The 26,741-nt window shown below is 51.1% G+C and overlaps 2 protein-coding genes and 1 long non-coding RNA gene across 3 annotated transcripts in view; 1 reads left to right on the top strand and 2 right to left on the bottom strand.

The window, feature by feature from the left end:
- LOC116959217 (feather beta keratin-like) overlaps positions 1–26,741 on the bottom strand; it is an 89,901-nt gene that overhangs the window by 51,382 nt on the left and 11,778 nt on the right. The gene's annotated exons all lie outside the window — the stretch shown is intronic.
- On the bottom strand, positions 10,274–11,841 carry LOC122153584. The gene is made up of 2 exons (XR_006165464.1): positions 11,809–11,841; positions 10,274–11,723 (listed from the first exon to the last, which is right to left on the bottom strand). It is a non-coding gene; the product is annotated as an uncharacterized LOC122153584 (long non-coding RNA).
- LOC122153581 (beta-keratin-related protein-like) lies at positions 23,989–25,686 on the top strand. The gene is made up of 2 exons (XM_042793991.1): positions 23,989–24,234; positions 24,996–25,686. The coding sequence occupies exons 1-2, from the start codon at positions 24,004–24,006 to the stop codon at positions 25,332–25,334; spliced, it is 570 nt and encodes a 189-aa protein (XP_042649925.1). The 5' UTR covers positions 23,989–24,003; the 3' UTR covers positions 25,335–25,686.

The following is a 26,741-nucleotide window of genomic DNA, read 5'->3' as shown; positions in this document are numbered from 1 at the left end:
TACAGCAATATAATTGATTTATGTCCAGCTCTCCTAAGACCAATTGGTGCAGAGGTCTCAGGATGCTTGTGAATAGATTTTAAGTGGCTTTCCGTCACACAGATCACATTCCTTACATCACCTTCTTACACAGTGAGCTTGGCAACCAGTCATGGTGAAATTCAGCTGTTAGAGACATTGCAAATCAGCACTCAAGTGACTTCAATGCACAGCCTCAGTTAAACCCTAGGAGACACCTCTCTCCCAGTGAGTCATTGTTTGTGTTATGTTCTGTGCTTAATTGTATGCACATATATATAGAGAGAAAGATTTAGGAAACCTTATAGTAAGCTAGTGTGAACCTTGTCATTCTCAAATCTGTAGTTAAGTCACTGTTTCGATTACAACAAACTCCACCAAATCACCTTGTTAATCTTTAAATTGGCCAATCATTAGGTGCTGCTAAAATTTAACCTTTTGACCTACCTCGTACCATTAATAAATCTCAAATTGCTGCTAAATCAAAACTGTGTCAGCTCTCCGGGGATGTGGCAAAGCTCTGCAACAGGGAGAGATCATTGGGGGCTGGAGGAGGCCCCCTGTGGGCAGGAGTGCAGGCCACGAGGACATTGCTCATCAGGCTCTGCCATGGCCTGTTTTTTCTGCCCACGAGCATGGGGAATGAAGGCAGATTCATAACAATGAAGAGTAGGCCACAGAGTCAAGAAGTTCTTTTTGAAGAAGAAAATCCAGGGGATGGGTAGGGAGTGGAAAGGAGGAAAGTGCTCGTTTTCAGCTCTCAACATAGGCAATATGACTTCCAGATGGAGTTAGGGTGGATATTTCAACAGGGAATTGAGCATGCATAGTCATGGTGCCCCTCTTTGTAACTCCACCTACTTGTAGCACTGCTGATGACAGTGGGCATCTTTAAATATTGTGCCAACCCAAATCCTCCATACAAGCCCACTGCCCAGACCGCTTTTTGACTATCAGCATAGCAAATTACACTGCTAGTTGCTTTAATCAATGCTTGAATGAGAGAGGTGAGAAACTTTATCCCCTTTCGGCAGAGAGTCTAGTTGCGAGAGGCTCCTTGGTTTTCCCTTGGCCCACAGGCCATAAGCTGCCAGAGAAAGGAGGCTGCCTCAGTTTTTACATACCAGGACCATTGTTACATCCAGTTCCATGATGTCTCTGCAATGCCAGTGTCTGGACATGGTAGGTGAGTGTCTCCAGGGTGACTTCAGATCAGACAGACAGGCCTTTGAGCCATTACATAAAGAACAGATCCCATCGCATCCCCAGATAGCATACCTTCTTCCATTCTCCCTCCAGCCCCTCAGCACACACAGCTCCTCAAGTTGCTTCTCATGCTTTCCCTCTTAACTGCAACCACATCCCACCCTTGCTCTGCATGCAGACAGGCACTACCAGTTGCACCACCTCTATGCCAACTACTCAACGCCATTTGCCAAATAGACCTGCTCCAGAGCCAAAAGGGAATCAGAGCTACTTTAATCTAGTGATGGAAATGATCAGTTTTGCAGGTCATTTGGTATTTTGGTCCATGCTCAGGAGGATAACAATGTTTGTCAGGTCAGTGCTGGAAAAAAAGATCTGGACACACCTATTGCATCAAAACAAGCTCTCTCTTGTCTCTCTGCAAGTCACCCACATCTCCTATTTACTCTCACTTTGTCTCTCCTCAGCTTATTTCAGCCAGGCTCTACCTTGCCCCTTCCATAGATCTCCCACGCTCGCAAACCATTCCCCCTACATGCCAATGACCTGCATGGCAGTCATGCGCTTTGTTCAAGTGTTGACACCACTCTACATCCCCAAGAGGCTGGGGGTACTGCTGGGAGGTCACCATCTTCCCTGCAGGAATGTCCCCACTGTAATGTTTACTGGAGGCTTGGAGTGCTCCTCAGATAAATTTGAAAACCCATCTGGGGGCTAATAGCCCAGCTCACAATTATTACCATTCCTGGTTGTCTCCACAGAGCTGCCTTCCCTTCTTCCCTAGAAGCAGCAGGGATGCCAGCTGGAGAGTGAACCCATCCACCCCATGGCAGGATATCCCAGATGCCCAGCTGAGGACAAGGCGCTGGGATCTACAGCCACAGTCCTTGTGGTTAAACCTCCAAAAGCCTCTGGAAGGCTGGTACCTCTCATGCTCCATGCAAGTGTGAACCACGGGGCTTCTAGTGAAGCCTGGACGAAAAACTCCTGGGGAGGCGGGTGTCACTGCACAGAGCATGCTCTCAGCAAGGAAGAGATGTCTGGGGCAGGTAGTTGTGGCCGAGTGGTGAAGCGATGAACTAGAAATCCATTGGGGTTTTCCCCGTGCAGGTTGGAATCCTGCCAACTACTTGGTGCAGTCCCATTTTTGGGCTGCCTCCAAGGACCACGCTGCAGCCGAGTGTCTTGGCTCCATAGACACAGCTCCTGCAGCTGAACAGTGCACCCAGAGACACAACAAAACCCCCTTGCCTCCCACCCTTGTTCTTGCCTCCCTCCGGAAATGCCAGCATGGGTGGGAAATTCTTCTCCCCATTTACAAGGTAGGGAAGTTGATGGAAGAGACCAAAAGAAGTCTAGTTTTGTTCTTTGTTGTGTAGAACTTCAGAGCCTAACCACACATCTGAAGTAGCATAACCCAACCATCTGTCTTCCCTACACCTGAAACTAGAGATGCTCCTCTCCAAAGTGAGCCTGTGCAGCATGGCCCTTATTGCTAATAAAGAAGGGACTCTCATGGATCTGAGATCTTGCCAGCACTCACAACGTCTTCCCCTCCACTTTAGGTCTCATGGAGGCAGACTGGTGTGGAGCAGCAGGCAAGTGGGGTAGAGGGAAATGTCCAGAGCCAACTATGAGCTACAGAAGAGGTCCTTGTTTACGTATATGGACCTCATTGCTGACAATGAACAGAAGACACATCACAGATCTGAGATCTTGCCTCAGGTCCTGAGCATACTCAGCCTGACTCCTCCTTAGCCCCTGCACATATAGACAGCCTTTTCCAGGGGGCTTTCCCAGATTTAGCTTAAGGATGAGATGATGAGGAATAGGTTTCCCTGTGTCCTCCTTTTCTAGGAAAGACGCAGAAGTGCAGAAGAGGACATTGTGGAGACCCTGGCATCAAGACTCCATCCCCTGCCATCACAGCACCTGATGGGTTTACTCTCTCACAACCCCTGAGAGAAAGAGGGGCTGCTGGTAGCCTGCGTGGGGGGTAGAGCATCTTAGGGGAAACCCTGAGGGGCACAGGCAGAGAAATCCCAGAGAAAGAGGAGAAACAAGCCCATTACTGGTGCATGGTCTGTTCCCTGCAGCAGTTCCACTGAGGTTGGCAGTGGCAGTACAAGCAAGGAGAAGCTCAGAGGGGTTGGCAGCATGGATGAAAAAGAAAAGGGGCAATGGAAGGGAGACCTGGAGCAACAGACCTCTTGATCTGCAGCCAAATACTCTGTAGCAGGCAGGCTGCAGCCACACGCCCATACGCATGTTTGAACCCATATCGCAGCCCTCTCCATCCCGCTTTTGCTCTTTTCTCCTCTCTTGTTGTTGCATGCTCTGACCTGTGGATGGGACAGGGAACGATCAAACTCAACCCAAGGATGCAGGCCTCAGGACTGCCACCTTGTTCCTTGCCCTGGGAAGCAGGATCTACAAGCTCAGCCAGTCCAGAGACTTCCTGGAATATCTCACAGGATCTAAGTTTGGTGAGCACTCAGTCTGGCTGGTCTGGCCCTACCCTGGGCTAACAGGGAGCCATCTCCACCCCCAGCTGTGTTGGGCCGGACAGGAATGGCACCGGGCGCATAGAGGAGGGGTTTCTCAGACTCTTTGGCACCCTGCATGGTGGCAGGGGATGCCCTGGGCTGTGGGGGAGCAGCGAGGGCAGGGCTGTGCCAGGAGGGAGGCCAAGCCAGGAGCTGTTGGCACACCACAGCACAGCACAGCACGGGCAGGGGAAGGCCCACACGGCTGCTCTGAAAGGCAAGGTGCTAACTGCTATACAAGTACAACTTGTTTAAAGGAACAAACAGTGCCTAGGACTAAGAGCTTTTACCGAAGGGTGACCTGAAGACCTCTCTTAAATCAGCTATCAGTGGCTGAGAACACCCCATGCAGATGACAAAACAATGGTAGATTTGTCATCAAAAAGCACCAGGCATGTAACCACGGCCACAAGTGCGGCTAACCAAAATCTAGTATAAAACCACTCCAAGTACATGTGACAAGAATGTATTGATGGGAAAATCACAAGTTGCATACATTTCCAATATGAACTCATTAGCTCACTCGATAGCATGAGTAAGGTGACTGGTTAGCAGAACTGTATTGTAACATACATAAAACCGTGCTGTCATCCCTACTGGGGTCCTCCATGAATCAGGCTGAGGCATCACTATGTGCACCCCTCGTCCAAGGATTTCCTTCAGCTCCTCCAGAGCCAGCTCAGGGGGCCAAAGAGAAAGTCCCCATCCAGGGTGATGGACAGGAGAGGTGGGGAGAAGGGCAAGGCAAGGCCTTTGAGCTTCCCACCCCAGTCCCACTTCCAGTGAGGTAGCCAGGCAGACATGTATCCAGCCTGGGTGAGGGCACAGGATACAGGAAAGGAATGAGGCGTGAGTGCTGGCAGTGCCAGGGAGCATCAGGCCTGGCTGTGAGAAGTCCCAGCTGGCATCCTGGGGGGAGCAGAGTGGTGCAGCGGAAGCGTGCTGGGCCCATAACCCAGAGGTCGATGGATCGAAACCATCCACTGCTAATGGCATTTTTAATTTTTTTTTTCTTTCTTGGCGTTCCAGCAGCAGAGTAGCTACCTCTCCCTTGCATCTTTCCCAGCAAGCTTTAACATGCACTGCTCCTGCTCTCTGCGCACCCATGGCCATGGCCCTCCTGAGCTCCCACTCCCTTCTCTCTGCCACTCACCTTATTCTTCCATTGCCTTCTTAGCAGACAGTGCTCCCAAAGCGTCCCTCGGCAAGACAGACAGCTGCGTGTGGAGCAGCAGGCAGAGCTCCCCACACGAGGAAGTGGGTGTCCTGGGCACGCAGTTGTGTTTCTCCCTTCCCATCAGGCTGCTCAATCTCAACTTCCCAGCTGCCAGCAGGGACCTCCGGGAATCTGCAAGTGGGGGAGGAGGACACAGTTGAAGCTAGTTTTGGAGACACCAGTGTGATCAACTTGAACACCCGGGCACTTTCTCCATCCTAGTCTGCTGCCGTGCCCACTCGTAGGGCCAGCCAGGAGCAGGGCTGAGAAGGTATTCCCAATGGGCTCGTTGGTGGCAGTATATGGGTAGGTGTTGGGGTGGAACGTAGAGAAAGGAGTGAGCAACGGGGTGGGTGAGCATCTGTGCTTCTACCAACACAGGTACATACACATGACCACACATATACTTGCATAGTACATGCAGAACTGGCACGTGTTTGTCCGCACATGGGGAGCAGCACCATTACCAGCACCCACAGAAGCACCAGCACCACTCACACAGGCATGGACAAGAGAGACGGTCTGATCCTTTTCTTTGCCCCCAGCTGCTTAGGGTTGGAGATCAGGGCTGGACACAGATCCCTTCCCTCCCACATGCACACCAATAGGTCCCTGGTATCCCTGCCCTTATCATAGCTCTGTGCAGCGTCCATGCCCAGATCTCAGTCGTGGTTACTCCAGTGTCATTCTCTAAACCTGGCCAGTCATTGATGCTGATCTCCCCTAGCCAGTGGCTAGTACAGATTGAGGTTTCCTAGCCAACACCTGACACACTCAAAAAACTCCCAGCAACAACCAGCTTGAGGTCATCTGTGTGTGCAGGCGGCTGGGCAGTCTGGGAAGTGGAGGAGCAGGAGGCAGCAGTGCACCTGGAGTGTTGGTGGTAGGTGGCAGAGCATAGCCGCCTTCCAAGCAGTTGACCTGGGTTCCAGTCCTGGACAGCGTAGACAAATTTTTCTTCAGCTGGTCTCCACAAGTGCCTTGCCTCCCCTGCGCGAAAAATCCACCTTTACTCAGCAAACTCAGCTCCCATGGGGCAGTCAAGACGCTACCCTTGGCTCCCCCAGGGCCTTTCATCACAGAGAGGCCTCTGGACATAACCTAATCCGGAACACAAAGGCCTCCCTTGGCAAAAGGAGATGACAGAGACTGCTTTCACCATTCATAGATTCTCAGGGAGTGTTGAAGCACTGGAGCAGGTGCCCAGAGGCCTTTGGAAGTCTCCGTGCCTGGGTATCACACTCAGGTTTCAGTGGGGCTCAGGCACTGCTCTGCCCACCCTGGCTTTGGGGCCAGCCCTGCTTTGAGCAGGCATTGGGCCAGTGATATCCCAAGGTACCTTGCAGTCTAGAGCCTGCCATGAAACAACAAGCCCCAGAGAGAGCTGTGCCCTCCTTCCTCTGCACCATGGGCAGTAAGGGAGCCTCTTGCCCACAGCAACTGGAGCTCAGTCATTGTTCTGCACTTGCACTTGGCACATCTCCTGTCCTTTCTCCTTGACTCTCCAGCCCCTCTCCCACATAGCAACTCCTTGAGACCAGCACAGCATTGCCCCAGGAGCTGGTGTGTCAGAGCCCTCCTTCACCAGCCTTCCCAGCTATGTGCAGGGAAGAAGGAAGCCCCCTTGATGCCCCAGGAAGCGTCCACGAGGCAGCACCCACAAAATCCTCTCTTCCTGCTCCCACTTTGCGCTCCAACAATCCTTCTGCTTGGAAGGCAGGCCAGGGAGTCTGAGACTGCATACTTCTTCTTCAATAGGCTCACACCAGCAGAGCATTGCTTCTCCCTCTGGGTCATAAAATACCCTGAGGACAGTCATTTTGCAGCTTCTCTGGTTCTCTGTTCCCATCCATAGGCACCCTCAGGGTAATGATTTTTGTTCCTGTAGCCAGTTACAAACTGCCTGGTCAATTTCTGACCACAGCTCTCATCGTCCAGCCACAACAGTAGCCTCCTTGTAGGCACTAGGAGGCTCCTATCAGATCCCTCCTAGGCATTTTCTTCTCCCTGCTAAGCAAGCCCTGTGTCCTCAGGCCTCCCTCACAAGGCCAGAGTCCCTGGCGCCTGTCTAGCCTAAGGAACCTCCACTGAACTTGCTCCACTTTATCATCACTTTTACATAGTTCCCTACATAGTCCTTCTTCCCCTTTTCTGGAAAAGAAGGCACCTTTTCCTTCTCATTATCATCAGGGAGCTACCCTGCCTCTGATCCCAAAGCTGAAGAGCACCTGAGATGCATCCTTCTCTCTTTCGGACGCGGTGGCACAGATGGTAATTGCCAATCCAGGACGTGGCATTGACCAGCAGGGTTTCAAGCCAGAGTTTCCGTGAATTGGCAGTTCCTCACCTGCAAACACACCCATCATCAGTGGGAAGAGGGGCAGGAGGCAGTAAAAGCCCACCAGTATGAGGCCAAGAGGGTCATTGCAGGCTCTGGGGCCTTGTGTTCAGGCTGAGGGGTGTGCTCCAAGGCCTAGCATGCATTTCCATTTCGTCTCCCCCGACACTGGGGCATTTCTCTCCAACACTGCTGACAGGACAGAGAAACTCCATGCTGGTGCACGTTGTGATTGAGGGAGATGCTGAAGGAGCTGGGTTTGTTTAGGCTGGAGAGCAGAAGGTGAGGGGTCTTCCGCTGTGTGAAGGTGGCTCTCTGGCTTGCCAAGGCCTGCCCTCTGCCAGAAAGACCTCGGGAGTGCAGGAGCTGGGGGTGGCCTGTCCTCCTATGTGATCCAGCCTGGCCTGAGCTGCATCTCCCAAGGGCTGGGGAGCTCTGGGAGATCTCTGCCTGCCCACTGAAGCCTCTAAGGTTGGCACAGATTGTCCTCCCCGCAGGGTCCCATAGGGAGGAGTACCATCAGAGGCTACAGAGGTGGCAGCATTTACCATGGCCTTGGGGAAGCAAATGAGCTTGGGAGCACGTTAGTCCCAGCAGGCAACGCTGCCAGGAAGGAAACCAAGGACAAAATACCCTGAGCAAGGAAGCTGCCTGCACAGGCCCATACAGCTGTTCATACAGAGCCCCTCTGGGATCCCCGAGTGCTGGGTGAGACCAGTGATCCTGGGAAGAAGCCCAGGAACATCCTCTGTTGCTTGGAGATCCACTGTCTGACCCCAGAAGAGACATGTCCCCTCCGATGGCAGTACCGCACATGGATGGGAAAATGCTGTCCCTTTCCCTGTGCCGCAGCCCCTGGAGGGGGGTTTCCTCCACCTTTTTACAAGGCCTTCAGAGACTGGGCCCTGCTCTCGCTGCTCCCACCCACCTGGGCCCTGCAGATCCCAGGGATATGTGAGGAAAGCCCTCAGCAATGCTGATTCTCTGGGACAAGCTTTCAGAGTTGTGCCTCTGTAGAGATTCAACCCTTCTCCAGTGATTAGGTGTTTCTCCTGCCTCCTCTGAATGTGACCTGGCATTTGATATCTTAGGCTTGGGTATGACGGCACGCTCTGTCGTGTGGGTTCAGAAGTACCAGATGCCAGCCCAATGCTTTAGAAAGTGTAAAGGTACCAGGAGGTCATGTCCTCAGTGTCCTGGCCTAAGTCTGAGATCCAATAGAGTGTCCCCACATGGGTTTCCTCCTGTGTGACTGCTGGGAGGAAGGGCCCTGCTCTCAACACACAGGCTCAAACCTTGGCAGAAGGAGGAACGCACCACTGCAGCTTTTCCTGGCTGTGTGCATGGACCCTTTTTGGGCAGGCAGTGTGCTGGTGCCAGGACATGAGGGAAATTTCTCTCAGGCTGGACATTGAAACCTTGCCGAGTCTGGAGCAGTCTCGGGAGAGAAAATGGGGGTTCCAGGGAGGGAGAGGCCACTTTGGGGCACAAGGGGACAGCGAGTCCTGGAAGAGAGGACCAGAGTTTGGAGTCAGCCAAGACTGCCCCAGCAGAGGAAGGAAGTCCAGCTTGTGCAACACATAACAAGCTACTTTGGATACTCCTGCCAGATCTTCCCTCTACTGAAGCTCATCCCCTGCCCCCTCTCTTGGTCGCCTTGTTCAGCAAGGTCAGGAGCTCGGGTAGGACTGGAACCGGGAGTAAGGATATCTGGGTAATGGCTGCTTAGTATGAGCTACAAGGTGAGAAACAGGAGAGGCAATAACTTACACAGGCAGATGGACACACTGTCCAACCTGGGGGCAAAGGGAGGCAGCAGCAGAGACCACAAGTGCAAGGACTGAACCTTCAGCTGCTGGGCCATGAATGTATCATTTCAGGTGCACCATGGAAGAGGTTCTACTGGAAACTACCTAACCTGGTCCAAGTAGGCAAAAGCAAGATTCTCAGCGGTTACCAACCTGGCTCTTGTAAGAGAGGGCATGCGAGGCTCGTACAAAGAGCTCTGCCACTCCCTTGAAAGGCCCGGTGAGTAGAGAGCGGCCAGTGGTCCTGGAGGAAGACTGCACTTGGTGATGTCCACGGAGATGGAGAGACAGCCAGGCTCAGCCAGGAGTAGAAGGCACCACGAGGGTGGCCTCAGGGGAAAGACAGTGCTTGTGAAGGAGGTCCCATGTGTAACGGTAAGCACTCTGGGCTCTGAATCCAGCGGTCTGAGTTCAAATCTCAGTGGGACCTCAGCCTTTCAGCTCTCCCAGGACATTTCTCGACATGGTTACACATAACAGCCTTTCTGTCAGCTCTAATCAGGTTGACCTTACTCTGATCTTCCTTCCTTTCCTGTGCTCCCAGCCATGGGACTGAAATCAGTGCTCGCTTTTGTGCCTTGTGCCCACCAAACCTCTGCAGCTTTCTTGAGCAGTGGCCCCCAGCTCCTGTCTGCTCCATTCAGCTTGACCGCTGCTCCTGCCTGAGGGCTTCCAGCATTGGCCCACCCAATCACACAACACATGGGGTGGAGAACATGCAGACGAAGCCCAGCTCAAAGCAGGCACAAGTAGAGGAGGCTCTTCCAGGACTTCTCTGGTCATATATTGGACATATCGAAAGATGGACACTCTACAGTACTCCCTGGGAAACTGTTTCCCATGTTTGACCAGCCTCACAGTAAGACAGGGCTCCTGTGTGAGGCACTACTTGTACTTCAAATCCTGTCCATTACTTCTTGATCTCTCCATTCCACTAACCCTTTGCTGTCTCTCTTTTTCCTTCTTCAATATTTTCGGTGCTCTCATACAAGATCAGGGAGCTCCACCCACAACTGTGGGTGCCCCAAGATTGGCGACAGACTCAACGTCACAGCACAGAAAAGGTTCTCCCTTTCACTTGCAGAGGACTTGGCAAAACGGGGAAGGAGCAGAAAAAAAAACCACGACATTAGCCTCCAGCTATGCTGCACAAAGTCTTTAATGAGAAGGAGGAAATGCAGTGGCACAGAATAGAGACCAAGAAACACATCTGCAGTGTTGAGGAATGCACACAGTATGGCCAGTATCCTAAGGACAAACTGCACACAAAGTGCTTTCCTTTTCCCATTCTGCTCACCCTGGTGGCAATGGCAGCCCACCAAGAGCGGTCCCTAACTCCAGCACCCTCTCCCCTTCAGCAGGGGGTTCAGCAAAGCAGAAGAGAACGAGCCCTTTCTGGAGGGCTCAGAGAAAAGAAGAGCTAGAGGAGACATGGCCACGCCAGCCGTGCAGCGAGGAGAAGTGGACACAGGTCACTCCTGCCAGGTGGCATGAGGACACCCAGCCTGCCTGCAAGACATGTCCATGACCTGCTGCTGCAGGGTCCCGTCTTCCATCCTACTGCTCCCGAGGGGATGAGCCGCCAGCTTCAGCAGTTCAGACTGCAGCGGGGGACAGGCAGACACATCCCGGACCCGCCCAGACCAAGGGAGCCCCCAGAAGAGATGGGAACTCCACTGGCACTGAGGGAGCTCCCAACAGCAGCTGACAGAGACGATCCCACGGCCGTGCTCTGAGGGAAAGAGTTGAGGATGGGGCCCGGCAGGGTCACCACCACCGGCGAGGGCTCGATGAACACCGTCGAGTCAGCGCAGCGGGCAACACAGGGCTCACTGCAGCTGCTTGCAAGTGGGGTTGGGCCAGAGGCACAGCAGGGCCGTGGGGGACAGGGTCTGAAGCAAGACATCTCTCTGTGAAGGAAGCAAAGCTGCAACACAGAGCAGGAAGGAAACACAGACCAAAACATCAACTTGGCTCTCATGTCCACAGCTCTCTCTGCAGATACACTTTGCTGCTCTCCACCTCCATTTCCAGCTGCAGGTGCAGGAAATGCCTGCACCTGATCTCTCTAACACACACAACGTGCATGACGTATTCCCCTAAGTTGGATTTGAAACACTGGGAGCAAAGATGTGCCTAACTGGCTGCTGATTGCACCAGGACCTCCTACTGCATTTCCCAGTACAATAGCACAGATGAAGATTGATGCAAGTATCCCAGCACAAATGGGCTGCGTTGAATGGGTGTCTCAGAAATCACCTCTTAAACACACATAGTCTTCTTACAGCTCGTAATGCACTCCTCTGAGTAGCACAGTGCAGGAACATTGACCCACTTTGTGATAGGACCAAGCCCAGTGGGTTTAAAGCACCTGATCATACCCCGTCTCCAGAACAACTGTTGTTGCATTGATGAAGCACTTGGCCATTTGGTTAGAGAGCATCTGCTGCAGGCATAAGTTCTGGTGAGGCAGACACCACTAAAGCTGAGCCCCATTGATACCCTTCTGCTTGAAAGAACACCCTCTTCCCATTTCTCCGCATCCACTTCGAGCAAAAGGGACAGAGGCGACAGCCCTTCAACCATTCAAGCTGCGGCAGAGAAATACCAACGTGAGACGCCACCATGGCAGCAATTCTGCCTACAGAGAGAGACACGAAGCAGACCCAGACTTACCTCGTTCCTTCAGGAAAGGGAAGCAAGAGAGGAGGATGCAGAGCCTGAAGCAGCGCAGGCTTTTATGCTGTGTCCCAGAGCCCTGTGGGGCCACAAACATTCCTTGCTCATGAGGCATGTAAACACATAGCAGCTGCCACTTGGGAAGACCTTGCTGGTGATTAAACCTTTAGCTCTTTCATCTGAAATTCTTTTCTCTGACTTTGATTCCAACTAGCATCAAAGAGCGCGTTATGGAACACTTTGGGCTGGAAGGGACCTTTCAGAACATGTAATTCTGACTCTCCTACCATGGGCAGGGACACCTTCCACTGGACCAGGTTACTCAAAGCTTCATCTAATTTGGCATTAATCACTTCCAGGGAGGGGGCATCCACAACTGCGCTGGACATCCTGTTTCAGTGTCTCACCATTTCACTCATTGACGAGGTACAGGTTCTTTCCTCTTCCTTTGTTCTCCTATGTACCTGAAGAAACTCTTCTTGTTACTTTTCATACCCCTATCCAAGTTCAGCTCCAGAAATTCCTTGGACTTCCCGATATCCTCCTTGCACTTCAAGGCCATTTGCCTATAATCTCCCCACAATGTCTATCCCTGCCTCTGCTGCCTATTCCTTTTGGTTTTGTGTTTTATTTTTCTGAGAGGTCTTGATGTTACCAAGTGGCCTCCTGCCTTCCCTGCCCGACAACTTGCATGTCGGGATTGAGAGCTCTTGCTCCCTCAGAAAAATGTCTTTCATTATCTCCCAGCTCTGGTTTGCTCCTATACCTCTGAGGGTAGTTTCCCAAGGGATCCCATGCACTAGTGTCCTAAACGGGCAACCGCTTGCCTTTCTGAGGTTTAGGTTCCTGACTCTACTTATTACCTGTCCTGCACTCCTCAAAACTGAGAAATCCACCAGGGCGTGACTGCTGCAGCCCAGGCTACCTCCAATCTTGACCTCTCTGATTGCTCTTGCACTCTAGTAAACAACACGTCCACCAGTGCCTCTCCTCTGGTCAGGCTCTGCGTCACATGTACTTGGACGTTGTCCTCAACACACTCCAGTAGTTCCCTGGGTTGCTTGTAGTTCGCTGTGCCGCTTCGCCAGCAGATGTCCTGGAGGTTGAGTTCTCCTATCAGATCAGGGCCTGGTGAGTGTGAAGTTTCCTAATATTGAAATGATCCATCTGAATCTCTGTATCCCAGATTCATAAGGGCAATCAACTCCAAGGTCTCGGGGAAGCCTGGAGGAAGATTTTAGGTGACGTTGTGTCATACGGATTGCCTTTGTCACTTTGCCCTCTTCATGGTGAGCTTGTCCACCAATCATGCTGAAAATCAGCTACGAAGATGGACACCTCGAGTTATCTCTGAAGTGTTTTCAGTGCTGGCACTCAAGCGAACCCTAAGAGACATCTGCCCAAGCGTCATAGTAGACACACAGTAGAGACTTGAGAAGTTGAGGTGGAAGATCAAGACTACCCAATCCTATACAAGAGAAGAGACTCACCACCTCAGGGATATGGAAAAGCTCAATGACAAGAATGGATCATTGTGGGCTGGAGCAAAGCCCATTGCATGTAGGATTGAGGGCCATGAGGATCTTCCTCACGCTCAAACAGCTCTGCCACAGCCTGTTTTTTATGACCACATGTCCAGGGAATGAAGGCACATTTGTAACAACAGGGAGCAGACCAGAGGATCAGGCAGGTCTCTTTCAGGTAATGTCTCCATGGGATCTCCATCGCCATATCCCTTGATTAACTTAACATTAAGCTTGGTCTGCTCAGAGCAGGAGGTTGTCCCAGAGCCATTCCAGAAGAACCATCCATCCCACATCATTCTGGGCTGCACTCACTCTCGTGGGTCCCTGAGCAGCCACTGGCAGGCAATGCCTTAGAAGGCAGAAGCTGCACGAGGTTGCACAGAAGCACCAGTTGATTCAGGAATGGTGCTAAAATGTGCTTTTCCTTACAGAAAGCCGCAAATTGGGACTATGAGGTCTGGTATCCCTGGCACAACTGAGGCTGGGCGACCGTGTCCACTGACGTCGAAAGCAGGGTGAGTCCTGCTTGCCAGCAGCTCTGGGATTTTCCCAACTCTTCCACATCATGATGACTCCCAGGTGCTCTGAGACAGATCCGATGTGTCTTTGTAGCATGAAATGCATGGCATTGGCCACCCCCTCTCTGAATCAGGAAAAAGGGCCATGAGGTTTTCATTCCCTGCCGTTCACCTCTCCTCCTAATCAGGCAAGCCACACCTCCATCCTCTGGGATGACCTTACAGAGCCAAACGGGTCAATTTGGGTGTGGGTCTCCTTCAGGGAAGGATGCGGGCAAGTTTTGATCACAAAACCAGTCTGTGGTAGAGCCTGATGAGCGTAAACAAGGTCCCTGTGGCCATCATCACCCCTGCCCACAGGGGGCTTCCCTCCACCTCACAGTGGTCTTTCCTTTCCATTGAGCTTTGCCACGTCCCTGGAGTGGTGCGTCTCTCCTCCCATATGGGATTGTGCAGTCTTGAACTTCTGCCTGAAATTACCCATTGCGTCCTGTGTGTCTACGATCACCCAAGAAGAGAATTGTCCCTCTGGTTTTAGACTGAGTGCCTGCAAAGAAAACATTTGAGAGAAGACTTGAGGTGCCCTGTATGGTTGAATTTCACCATGACACGTGGACAAGTTAACAATGAAGAGGGCAATGAGACCAAAGGGATTTGTATGAGGCAAATCAACTAAAAATATCTGTCTGTCCTGCGTAAGAACTCGGAGTTAATTGACTTTATAAACCTGGGATACAGATGAATGATTTTGATGTACGATGGTATGAAAAGGAGGACAATATGTGGGTTGTAAGAAGCGAGGGCTTAATCACCAGGGAAGCCTTGGGAAGCGGAAACTCCTAGGTGTTCAGATGCTTCATGAGCAAGGAATGTTCGTGGCCCCACAGGGCTCTGGGACACAGCATAAAAGCCTGCGCTGCTCCAGGACCTGCATCCTCCTCTCTTGCTTCCCTTTCCTCGAGGAACGAGGTAAGTCTGGGTCTACTCCATGTATCTCTCTGTACGCAGAATTGATGCTATGGTGGCATCTCAGGTTTATATTTCTGTGGCCTCAGCTTGGCCCTGCAATTGAACTGTTGAAGGGCTGTCACCTCTGTCCCTTTTAATGGATGTGACTGCGGAGAGCTGGGTAGAGGGTGTTCTTTCAAGCAGAAGGGTATCAATGGGGCTCAGCTTTAGTGGTGTCTGCCTCACCAGAACTTATGCCTGCAGCAGATGCTCTCTAACCAAATGGCCAAGTGCTTCATCAATGCAACAACAGTTGTTCTGGAGACGGGGTATGATCAGGTGCTTTAAACCCACTGGGCTTGGTCCTATCCTAAAGTGGGTCAATGTTCCTGCACTGTGCTACTCAGAGGAGTGCATTACGAGCTGTAAGAAGACTATGTGTGTTTAAGAGGTGATTTCTGAGACACCCATTCAACGCAGCCCATTTGTGCTGGGATACTTGCATCAATCTTCATCTGTGCTATTGCACTGGGAAATGCAGTAGGAGGTCCTGGTGCAATCAGCAGCCAGTTAGGCACATCTTTGCTCCCAGTGCTTCAAATCCAACTTAGGGGAATACGTCACGCACGTTGTGTGTGTTAGAAAGATCAGGTGCAGGCATTTCCTGCACCTGCAGCTAGAAATGGAGATGGAGAGCAGCCAAGTGTATCTGCAGAGAGAGCTGTGGACATGAGAGCCAAGTTGATGTTTTGGTCTGTGTTTCCTTCCTGCTCTGTGTTGCAGCTTTGCTTCCTTCACAGAGAGATGTCTTGCTTCAGACCCTGTCCCCCACGGCCCTGCTGTGCCTCTGGCCCAACCCCACTTGCAAGCAGCTGCAGTGAGCCCTGTGTTGCCCGCTGCGCTGACTCGACGGTGTTCATCGAGCCCTCGCCGGTGGTGGTGACCCTGCCGGGCCCCATCCTCAACTCTTTCCCTCAGAGCACGGCCGTGGGATCGTCTCTGTCAGCTGCTGTTGGGAGCTCCCTCAGTGCCAGTGGAGTTCCCATCTCTTCTGGGGGCTCCCTTGGTCTGGGCGGGTCCGGGATGTGTCTGCCTGTCCCCCGCTGCAGTCTGAACTGCTGAAGCTGGCGAATCATCCCTTCGGGAGCAGGACGGAAGATAGGACCCTGCAGCAGCAGGTCATGGACATGTCTTGCAGACAGGCTTGGTGTCCTCATGCCACCTGGCAGGAGGGACCTGTGCCCACTTCTCCTCGCTGCACAGCTGGTGTGGCCGTGTCTCCTCTGGCTCTTCTTTGCTCTGAGCCCTCCGGAAAGGGCTCCTTTTCTTCTGCTTTGCTGAACCCCCTGCTGAAAGGGAGAGGGTGCTGGATTTAGGGACCACTCTTGCTGGGCTGCCATTGCCACCAGGGTGAGCAGAATGGGAAAAGGCAAGCGCTTTGTATGCAGCTTGTCCTTGGGGAACGGGCCATCCTCTGTGCGTCCCTCAATCCTGCAGATGTTTTCCTTGGTCTCTGTTCTGTGCCACTGCATTTCCCCCCTTCTCATTAAAGCCTTTGTGCAGCAGAGTAGAGAGTCATGGCAGTTTGTTCTTCTCTCCCAGCTAAGCATCTTCTCTGCAAGGATAGGCAATGGCTTCTGTCCTGAGCTTAACAGTGGTTGTTGGTTAAGTTCCCTGGACTCATTTCAGAGCACCAAAAAGCCTCGTAGGTATTGAATATGGGCCTGTAACCTGGTGATTATGGCCCTGGGGGTCATTTGCGGAATTCTCCATTGTAAAATTTAAATTATATTTATAATATAATATTATATTTATATTTATTATATATATATAATATATAATATATAATATATATAATATTATATAATATATATATTATATAATATATATAATATTATATTTATATTTATTATATATATAATATAAATATATATTATATATTATAAATATATAATATTATATATTTATAATATATAATATATATTTATATAATATTTAAATTATATAAATGTATATTTTGAAATAGCATTTCAGTTCTCTCAATTGTTGTTCACAAAATCGTATGAAAAACAGACCTGGCAATTCTCTCTTTTACTATTTTGGTGTGGGAATAAACTCCAGGGGATGGGTATGGAGTGGAAAGGAGGAAAGCACTGGTTGTGATCTCCAGACGGAGGCAGTTTGACTGCCAGATGGGGTTCGTGTGGCATTTCAGCAGAGAATGAATATAGACATTCACGATGCCCCTCTTCATAATTCCAGAAATTTGTAGCACTGCTCCTGACAGAGTGGGAGTCTGGCAATACTGTGCTAACACAAACCGTCCATAGAGGCCCACCATCCAGAATGGTTTCTGGCTATCAGCACAGCAAGGAAGGTGGCTTGTTTCTTTAAGAAACCCTGTAATCAGAGAGTTGGGAAGCTTCACTCCCTTCCAGTAGAGTCTAGCTGAGAGAGGCTCTTGCTTTTCTCTTGGTCCACAGGCCACAAGCTGCAAGAGAAGAGTGTATTATTTCTCTGTCACCAGGATCATTGTTACACCCAATCCCAGTAAAATTCAGGATGTATGTGCAATGTCAGAGCCTGGACAGGGTAGGTCAGTGTCCCCAGGGTGAGTTCAGACAGACAGACGGGCCTTTGAGCCATAACGTAAAGAGGAGTTTTGCTTCCACCAGCCAGCCAAATCGCATACCTGGCCTCATGAAGCACGGTCTGTCCCGTGGCCATCACCTAGGAATTACTGATCTTCATCTGCACCCTGCCAGGTGCAAGCAGCCACAGCAGCAGCAGGACCAGCTCTGTGTCAGGCCAGAAAAGCCTCTCTCCTGGCTCCTGTACCAGCTCTGTCGTGAGGAGCCCAGCTTGAAGCTCTCCCAGCCAGCAGAGACTAGAGAGCACTGGTCTCAGCGGGCCTCAAGGCTGCAGGGAAGACGGGGAGTGGCTTGAAACCCCAGGGGAAAGATGGGTGGTATTTGAGCAAAAGAGCTTGTGTGCAGAATATGTTCAGGCACCTGTGCTGGAGCCAGGCTGGAGAGACATTTGCCAGTATTGGCCAGGAATCAAAGCCAGGTCAACTGCTTGGAAGGCAGCCATGCTCACCACTATTCCAGCAACACTCCTGGGGGCACTGGTTCCTCCTGCTCCTCCAGGTCAGAGCCTGGACGGCCTCCTGCTCCTCCACTTCACAGACTGGCCGCATCCCTATTTCAGCCCTCAGCACACACAGTTCCTCAAGATGCTCCTCACGTTCCCCTCTTGACTGCAACCACCTCTCGTCCTTGCTCTGCATGCAGAGAGGCACTGCCACAAGTACCATCTCCACACAAAGACCTTACAACCACTTTCCAAATATCCCTGCTCCACAGCCAAAAGGCCATAGGGGCTACTTTCATCTAATGCTGGAAAATATTGTTTTGTGGATGTTTAAAATTTTGGTCCATGCTCAGGAATATGGCAATGCATGCTGTTTTGCCAATTGACGGGGTTAACACAAAGGACGCAGACACCAAGCTAAAGAAATAGGCTTATTTTACTTTAGTTTAAAATAGCAGAAAGAATAAGCAAGGTAATGCACCTAGACATTACTATTTAAAGCTAGCTACAGTGATTAAGAAAGATACATCACCAATTGCCCTCATACTTTACCATCATCCAGATCCGTGCATCAGTAGAGGAGCCCCCTCACGGCGAAGGGTCGGAAAGCCTTTCCCGGCAATTGGGAAGTCCTACGCAGTGCGTCCACTCGTAGGTGAGGTCTCCGTCTTTGCTGTGAGAGGGTCCAGCTTTTATACAGTTTAACAAACAAGTCTAAACAAAACGCACAGGAGATATCTGGTAGATTGATATGCCTCACTCAGGCATGTCCGGATCTGGCCAGGATCTGGGCATGTCTGAGGAGTTTCTGTTTTTCTTTACATTTGGGATTTATAGTTACTTCCTATTGTTTACTTATAGTTCCCAGGGATTGTTCCCAGGGTTACATTTTCATGCTGATAAGATGCCGGTTGCTTCAGTCTGCTGATAAGATGCTGATTGCTGGTCAGGGAATTCACTCAGAAGTCAACTTTGGTTTGAGGCTTATTGTTTGGGCCCCTTTTTGTTTCACATGCCGGGGCAGGGAAAACAAAACAAAACAAAACCAAAAACAATAAAACTGGACATGCCTATTACACCAAAGCAAGCTCTCTCCTATCTGCCTACAAGTCATCCACACCTCACATTTACTCTCACCATACCTTTCTTCACACCTTTTTGGAGGTGCTGCTGGGAGATCGCCATTTTCCCCTAACTAGTGCTCCAACCGTACTGCTCACTGCAGGATTGGAGTGTCTCTCAGATAATTTTGTAATCAAAGGTAGGGGTTAATAGCCCACTCCACATTTACTAATGTGCTTGGTTATAGCTACAGAGCTGCCTTCCCTTCTTCCCTGGAAGCAGCAGGGATGCCAGCTGGAGAGTGAACCCATCCACCCCATGTCAGGACATCCTAGATGCCCAGCTGAGGACAAGGCGCTGGGATCTACAGCCACCGTCCCTGTGGTTAAACCTCCAAAGGCTTCTGGAAAGCTGGTACCTCCCATGCTCCGTGCAGGTGTGAACCACGGGACTTCTAGTGAAGCGTGGATGAAAAAATCCTGGGGAGGCGGGTGTCACTGCACAGAGCATGTGCTCAGCAGGGCAGAGAGGGCTGCGGCCGGTAGTTGTGGCCGAGTGGTGAAGACGATGGACTAGAAATCCATTGGGTTTTCCTGCACAAGTTTGAATCCTGCCAACTACGGGGTGCAGTCCTGCTTTGGGCTGCCTGCAAGGACCACGCTGCAGCTGAGGAACTTGAAACCCCCTTGACTACAGCACTGCTAATGCAACTTTCTTAGCGGAATGCACACTGTCTAGGACAGTGACCTGAAGACACCCCCTAAACTGACTCTCAGTCACTGGGTATTCCACTGTCAATAGCTGCCAATTCCATGAGGGGCTTCCTTGCCTGATGTGCTTCTTGGCATATGGGTAGGGTTGGCCGGTCCTATCAGCCAATCACAGGTCTTCCTGAGAGAAGGTGGTGGGCATAGCGGGGCCAAGAACTTGCTGTTAAACTCTCACAGAGCAGTATGAAAACATCTTGGTTATGATGTGGAATAAGAAAATGGCATCTCCCTGCCACAAAATGGCAGCTGAAAGGAAATGGCAGCCCCCGTGTGTGCAGGGGAAAGTCCTTCCTTGTCAGATGTACTTGCAGGGATATGGGGAGGGGTGGCAGGTCCTTCCAGCCACTCACAACAGACCACATCACAGGGAGAGGGCACTGCCTTCAAGGGAAACGGTACACCTGGCTGTCTGCCAGGGACAGTTGAGGCCAAGGGGCCTATTTGGACCGAAGTGGAGGGCAGAACACCCGGTCTGCCTTATCTGGGGTAAAAGTACTCCCTCTACTACTGACAGCCATCACTCCAAGTGATCAGTGATGTGGAGGTGAGGGATTTGCTGTGGGAAATATGGGATACGACCCAGTCTGGGCCAGTGGGCATAGGGATTGACCAAAGCAATCACCCACCACCCAACCCACTAGCTGCACAAGGCAGATTTTAGCTAAGAAATAGTAGAGTCCTGTGTCACAAGAATTCGCAAGTGGCCTGTGCTGACGGAGGAGAGAGCCTGGGACTCAAAGTATAGAATTACAAGAGCACATATGCAGGCATGTGCACGAGGTGTCCCGGCAAAAGTAGGGGCACCCGGAATTTTGTTTTGCAGGGAGTACTTACACCTTTCAAATGTTCAGGTACAACACAACTTGACTGACCAGCAAGACCCACATTACTCACAAGTTGCAACGGGGCTAATGCCAGCTGCCCTTCTGTGAAACGAAGGGACAGGGGGTGCAGAGTGTCCCTGGAAGAGCTGCCCAAGACATAGTGACCTCTCCACCAGTGACAGTATTCTTAAGTCAGTGGGACAAGGCACGGAGCCTGCTGAGGTAGCTGAGAAGTTTGGTTCGCTTGGAGCAGCGGACCAGAGCAAAGGGCTTCCAGTGGTTCTTTCCAACCGTCATTACTCTGGGGGACACTGAGTCTCATGGGCCCTTGAGCAGCCACCAAAAGGCAATGCCTTGGACGGCAGCAGCAGCACAAGATTGCACAGAAGCACCAGCCGTTTCATCAACAGTGCTAAAATATGTGGAAATTTCCTTGAGGAAAGTGGCGCTTTAGGACTATGAGCTCTGGTATCCCTGGCACATCTGAGGCTGGGCCACCATGTCCACTGAAGTCCAGAGCAGGGTGACTCATGTTTGCCAGCAGCTCTGGGTTTTTCCCAACTCCTCCACATCACGATGACTCCCAGGTGCTGTGGGAGACTGATGTGCGATGCCCGTTTGGAGATTGAAATGCATGGAACGTGCCGCCCCATCCCTGACCCAGGAAAAATGGGCATGAGCTTTTGGCTCTCTGCCCTGAGCCTCTCCTGAAAAGCAGGCCATCCAGGCCTCTGGCTTCTAGGCTGACCGTGCTGAGCTAAACAGGTCATTTTGCCTGTGGGTTTATTTCACGGAAGGATGCACGCATCTCTTTGACCACACTCCTATGCCTCAATTTGCCTGTGTCCCACAGGTTCTCCACATCCCAAGATGACCCCCGAGGCCTGGTTGGAAGAATTGTGAAGGCCTTGTCATGTCATCCTAGGGACAGTGCTACTGAGATCCCAAGGAGAGATCGCTTGAGAGAGACCGGCCTCAATCTGTGGCCTACTCTTTCTCATTATGGATTTGCTATGGTCCCTGGCCTTGTGGGGAGAAAACATAGGCTTTTTCAGAGCCTGACAAATGTGAGGAAGGTCCTTGTGGCCCTCATTCCCTCCTGCAAGCAGCTTCCCTCCAGACCACAATGGTAACTTTCCTGGCCTTACGTTTTGCTCAACAGATGCCACCATCTCCTGTGAGCCCATGATGACTCGCCTAGAGAGAGATGTCTCCCAGTGCTAGCCAAAATATGCCCTAAAGCCCTTTTTCAAGAGCAAGGTGATCAAAGGGGCTCAGCTGTGGGGAGGTCTGTCCACTGGAATTTACACCTTCAGGATATGGTTGCTTAGCAAAAGAACAAGCGTTCACTCTCTGATCTGTGTTTCAGCTTTGACACCTTCACCAAGATATGTTTCCTCCTACACCTGCTGTAGCTCCAACACAGGTGCTGTCCACGCCAGAAACTTCACAGATGGCTCAGTGTGTTAGATCACCCACACAGTTGCTCGCTCACACAGCCCAGCCTGATGCTCCCTGGCACTGCCAGCAATCACGCTTCAAAGTCACATCAAATCAGCTCTGAAGTGCTTTCAGTGCAGAGCCTTGGGCTAACCGAGGGAGACATCTATCTCCCAGTGGGTCTATATAGACTAGCAGGAGATGGTGGGCGAAGAGACTCTCATCTGCAGAGATGCAGTAAAACTCAATGACAAGGAACGATCATTGTGGGCAGGAGTGAGGGCCACGAGGACCTTGCTCACGCACAACAGGCTCTGCAACAGCCTGGTTTTTATGACCACGTTGCTAAAGGAGACTCGAACTCCGTCGTGGGTTACTGTAGGATTTTATTCAGGTCCAGCAGCGTTGGGTCACCTCCGCAGAGAGTGACAACTTACATGAGTTTGCATACATGTATTTATGCACCTACAAAGCATTACCTAATCCAGAATACACAGAATTATACTTTATCAGTCATTATTATCTTGACAGTAGGTTTCACATCTTGTTCTGGAGTCCGACCACTTCATTGTTTGTTTCTTCTTTCTTTTAGTCTTCAAGGGAGATTACCTCAAGTTCTGTACATCTCAGTTCTTAGTAGTCACAATGATAGATCACCCATTGCTTCGGTAGCTAAGGGCCAGTTTCTCATACATCAACATCCTTTGAACTGTCAGGCACATCATTACCTTTGTTACAACATTTTATTAATGCTCTATTCAGTTGACTGCGCATGCAGCCCTGGGCTGGGGCTATACAGGGGACAGAGATGATAGAACAGCTTATGCAGCAGCACTGCATTGCAACATTTTCCCAACACACGTGTCCAGGGAATGAAGGCACCTGTGTAACAACAGGGAGCAGACCAGAGGATCAGGCAGGTCTCTTTCAGGTAATGTCTCCATGGGATCTCCATCGCCATATCCCTTGATTAACTTAACATTAAGCTTGGTCTGCTCAGAGCAGGAGGTTGTCCTAGAGCCATTCCAGAAGAACCATCCATCCCACATCATTCTGGGCTGCACTCACTCTCATGGGTCCCTGAGCAGCCACTGGCAGGCAATGCCTTAGAAGGCAGAAGCTGCACGAGGTTGCACAGAAGCACCAGTTGATTCAGAAATGGTGCTAAAATGTTGTTCCTTACAGAAAACTGCAAATTGGGACTATGAGTTCTGGTATCACTGGCACAACTGAGGCTGGGCGACCGTGTCCACTGACGTCCACAGCAGGGTGAGTCACGCTGGCTAGCAGCTCTGGGATTTTCCCAACTCTTCCACATCATGATGACTCCCAGGTGCTCTGAGACTCATCCAATGTGCCTTTGTAGCATGAAATGCATGGAATTGGCCACCCCCTCTCTGAGTCAGGAAAAAGGGCCATGAGGTTTTCATTCCCTGCCATTCACCTCTCCTCCTAATCAGGCAAGCCACACCTCCATCCTCTGGGATGACCTTACAGAGCCAAACGGGTCAATTTGGGTGTGGGTCTCCTTCAGGGAAGGACGCGGGCAAGTCTTTGATCACAAAACCAGTCTGTGGTAGAGCCTGATGAGCGTAAACAAGGTCCCTGTGGCCATCATCACCCCTGCCCACAGGGGGCTTCCCTCCACCTCACAGTGGTCTTTCCTTGACATTGAGCTTTGCCACGTCCCTGGAGTGGTGAGTCTCTCCTCCCATATAGGATTGTGCAGTCTTGAACTTCTGCCTGGACTTACCAACTGCCTCCCGTGTGTCTACGATCACCCATGAAGAGAAATGTCCCACAGGTTTTAGACTGAGTGCCTGCAAAGAAAGCATTTGAGAGAAGACTTGAGGTGCCCTGTATGGTTGAATTTCACCATGACACGTGGACTAGTTAACCACAAAGAGGGCAATGAGACCAAAGGAATTTGTATGAGGCAAGTCAACTAAAAATATCTGTCTGTCCTGCGTAAGAACTCAGAGTTAATTGAATTTATAAACCTGGGATACAGATGAATGATTTTGATGTTCGATGGTATGAAAAAGAGGACAATATGTGGGATGTAAGAAGCGAGGGCTTAATCACCAGGGAAGGCGTGGGAAGCGGAAACTCCTATGTGTTCAGATGCTTCATGAGCAAGGGATGTTCGTGGCCCCACAGGGCTCTGGGACACAGCATAATAGCCTGCGCTGCTCCAGGCTCTGCATCCTCCTCTCTTGCTTCCCTTTACTCGAGGAATGAGGTAAGTCTGGGTCTACTCCATGTCTCTCTCTGTAGGCAGAATTGCTGCCATGGTGGCATCTCAGGTTGATATTTCTCTGCCTCAGCATGGTCCCGCAATTGAACAGTTGAAGGGCTGTCACCTCTGTCTATTTTTTGTGGAGCTGGCTGTGCAGAAATGGGAAGAGGGTGTTCTTTCAAGCAGAAGGGTATCAATGGGGCTCAACTGTAGGGGTGTCTGCCTCACCAGAATTTGCACCCGCAGCAGGATGCTCTCTAACCAAATGGCCAAGTGCTTCATCAATGCAACAACAGTTGTTCTGGAGATGGGGTATGCTCAGGTGCTTTAAACCGACTGGGCTTGGTCCTATCCCAAAGTGGGTCAGCGTTCCTGCACTGTGCAACTCAGAGGAGTGCATTACGAGCTGTAGGAAGACTGTGTGTGTTTAAGAGGTGATTTCTGAGACACCCATTCAACGCAGCCCATTTGTGCTGGGATACTTGCATCAATCTTCATCTGTGCTATTGTACTGGGAAATGGAGTAGGAGGTCCTGGTGCAATCAGCAGCCAGTTAGGCACGTCTTTGCTCCCAGTGCTTCAAATCCAACTTAGGGGAATACGTCACGCACGTTGTGTGTGTTAGAAAGATCAAATACAGTTATTTCCAGCACCTGCAGCTAGAAATGGAGATGGAGAGCAGCCAAGTGTATCTGCAGAGAGCTGTGGACATGAGAGCCAAGTTGATGTTTTGGTCTGTGTTTCCTTCCTGCTCTGTGTTGCAGCTTTGCTTCCTTCACCGAGAGATGTCTTGCTTCAGACCCTGTCCCCCACAGCCCTGCTGTGCCTCTGGCCCAACCCCACTTGCAAGCAGCTGCAGTGAGCCCTGTGTCGCCCGCTGCGCTGACTCGACGGTGTTCATCGAACCCTCGCCGGTGGTGGTGACCCTGCCGGGCCCCATCCTCAACTCTTTCCCTCAGAGCACGGCCGTGGGATCGTCTCTGTCAGCTGCTGTTGGGAGCTCCCTCAGTGCCAGTGGAGTTCCCATCTCTTCTGGGGGCTCCCTTGGTCTGGGCGGGTCCGGGATGTGTCTGCCTCTCCCCCGCTGCAGTCTGAACTGCTGAAGCTGGCGAATCATCCCTTCGGGAGCAGGACAGAAGACGGGACCCTGCAGCAGCAGGATCATGGCCATGGCTTGTAGACAGGCTGGGTGTCCTCATGCCACCTGGCAGGAGGGACCTGTGCCCACTTCTCCTCGCTGCACGTCAGGCGTGGCAGTGTCTCTAGCTCTTCTTTACTCTGAGCCCTCCGGAAAGGTCTCGTTCTCTTCTGCTTTGCTGAAGCTCCTGCTGAACAGGAGAGGTTGCTAGAGTTAGGGAACGCTCTGTGCGTCCCTCAACCCTGCAGATGTGTTTCTTCGTCTCTGTTCTGTGCCTCTGCATTTCCTCCTTCTCATTAAAGACTTTGTGCAGCATAGCTGGGGTTTCATGGTGGCTTCTTCTCTTTCTCCCTCAGTTAGCCGTATGCTCTGCTAGAGAGACCAAGTGACCTCTGTCACGAGCTAGCAGACAACTGAGAGTGGAGCTCCTTTGCACAGAAATTAAGTAAGCAGGCAAGAGAAAAACAAAAATGCCTCGAGGAAACGGGGTGTGAGTCTGCAGCCTTTTGATCACAGACCTGTGATATCTCTCAGTGTCAGCCTAGAGTCTTGCCACTGAACGCTCTTAAGAGCTGATCTCAGTTCTCCTGCTAGTGCACCCAGCACATCCTGCATGTACGGTTAGGAAGGGGTGACTCTTCACTGCTCGCCCTCAGTACTCCCTGGCAGAGGAGAGAAGCAGGCTTATGGACTGGTCTGAGGTGACAACACTGCCTGAGGTGGCAGGAGAAAATGGACACGTGTACTCAGCTGAGTTGTAGACGGTGCCTTCAGAAACAGGCAGGAACAAGTCACCTTTCTGATCCTGACCCACAGCCAGAGCCCTGCCATTTGGAAGTTGGGTTTATGCCTCTTTTCCTTTTGGTGATGCACCTTGTTCCTCACAGATGTTTTGGGCGAAAAAAAACACCTCAGCTGCTCAGCAGATAAGCAAGTGTACAGCCAAGCACAAATCTAGATGCAGTGTTGCTGTTGAATCATGCAGATGAGGCATTGCATGAACTTTGGAGCAGGTACCCATCTTCCCCTGACTGAATGCTGTTGCTTCAGCTTTCTCTCTTGGTCTAATCTTCTACCAGCAGCAAGTGGAAAGTCTTCTGAAAAGTTTCCTTCTTCTGCAGGATACCTGGACATCTGGGTGCCAGGTGCCCTTACAGGGACTCCATAGGTGTCACTGTGTGGTCGATCCTTACTTCTGCACAGCTGGGAGCTCTGTCAGCCCTGCTGAACAGACACTGAGGTGATGAAGGTCATGGTGCACGTGCCATAAGAGACCAGGCTGGGAGAGCAGGACCTGGCGAGCCTGGGGAAGGGAAGGCTGAGGTCTCATCTTACGCACTGACAGTGGTGGAAACACAAGAAATGTCACACA

Source organism: Tyto alba, unplaced genomic scaffold (genome assembly GCF_018691265.1).
Source record: "Tyto alba isolate M040663 unplaced genomic scaffold, T.alba_DEE_v4.0 Super-Scaffold_20000015, whole genome shotgun sequence".
In the NCBI taxonomy this organism is placed as follows: Eukaryota; Metazoa; Chordata; class Aves; order Strigiformes; family Tytonidae; genus Tyto; species Tyto alba.
Note: the sequence above shows the minus strand (reverse complement) of the source record. Positions and strands in the feature narration are given on the sequence as shown.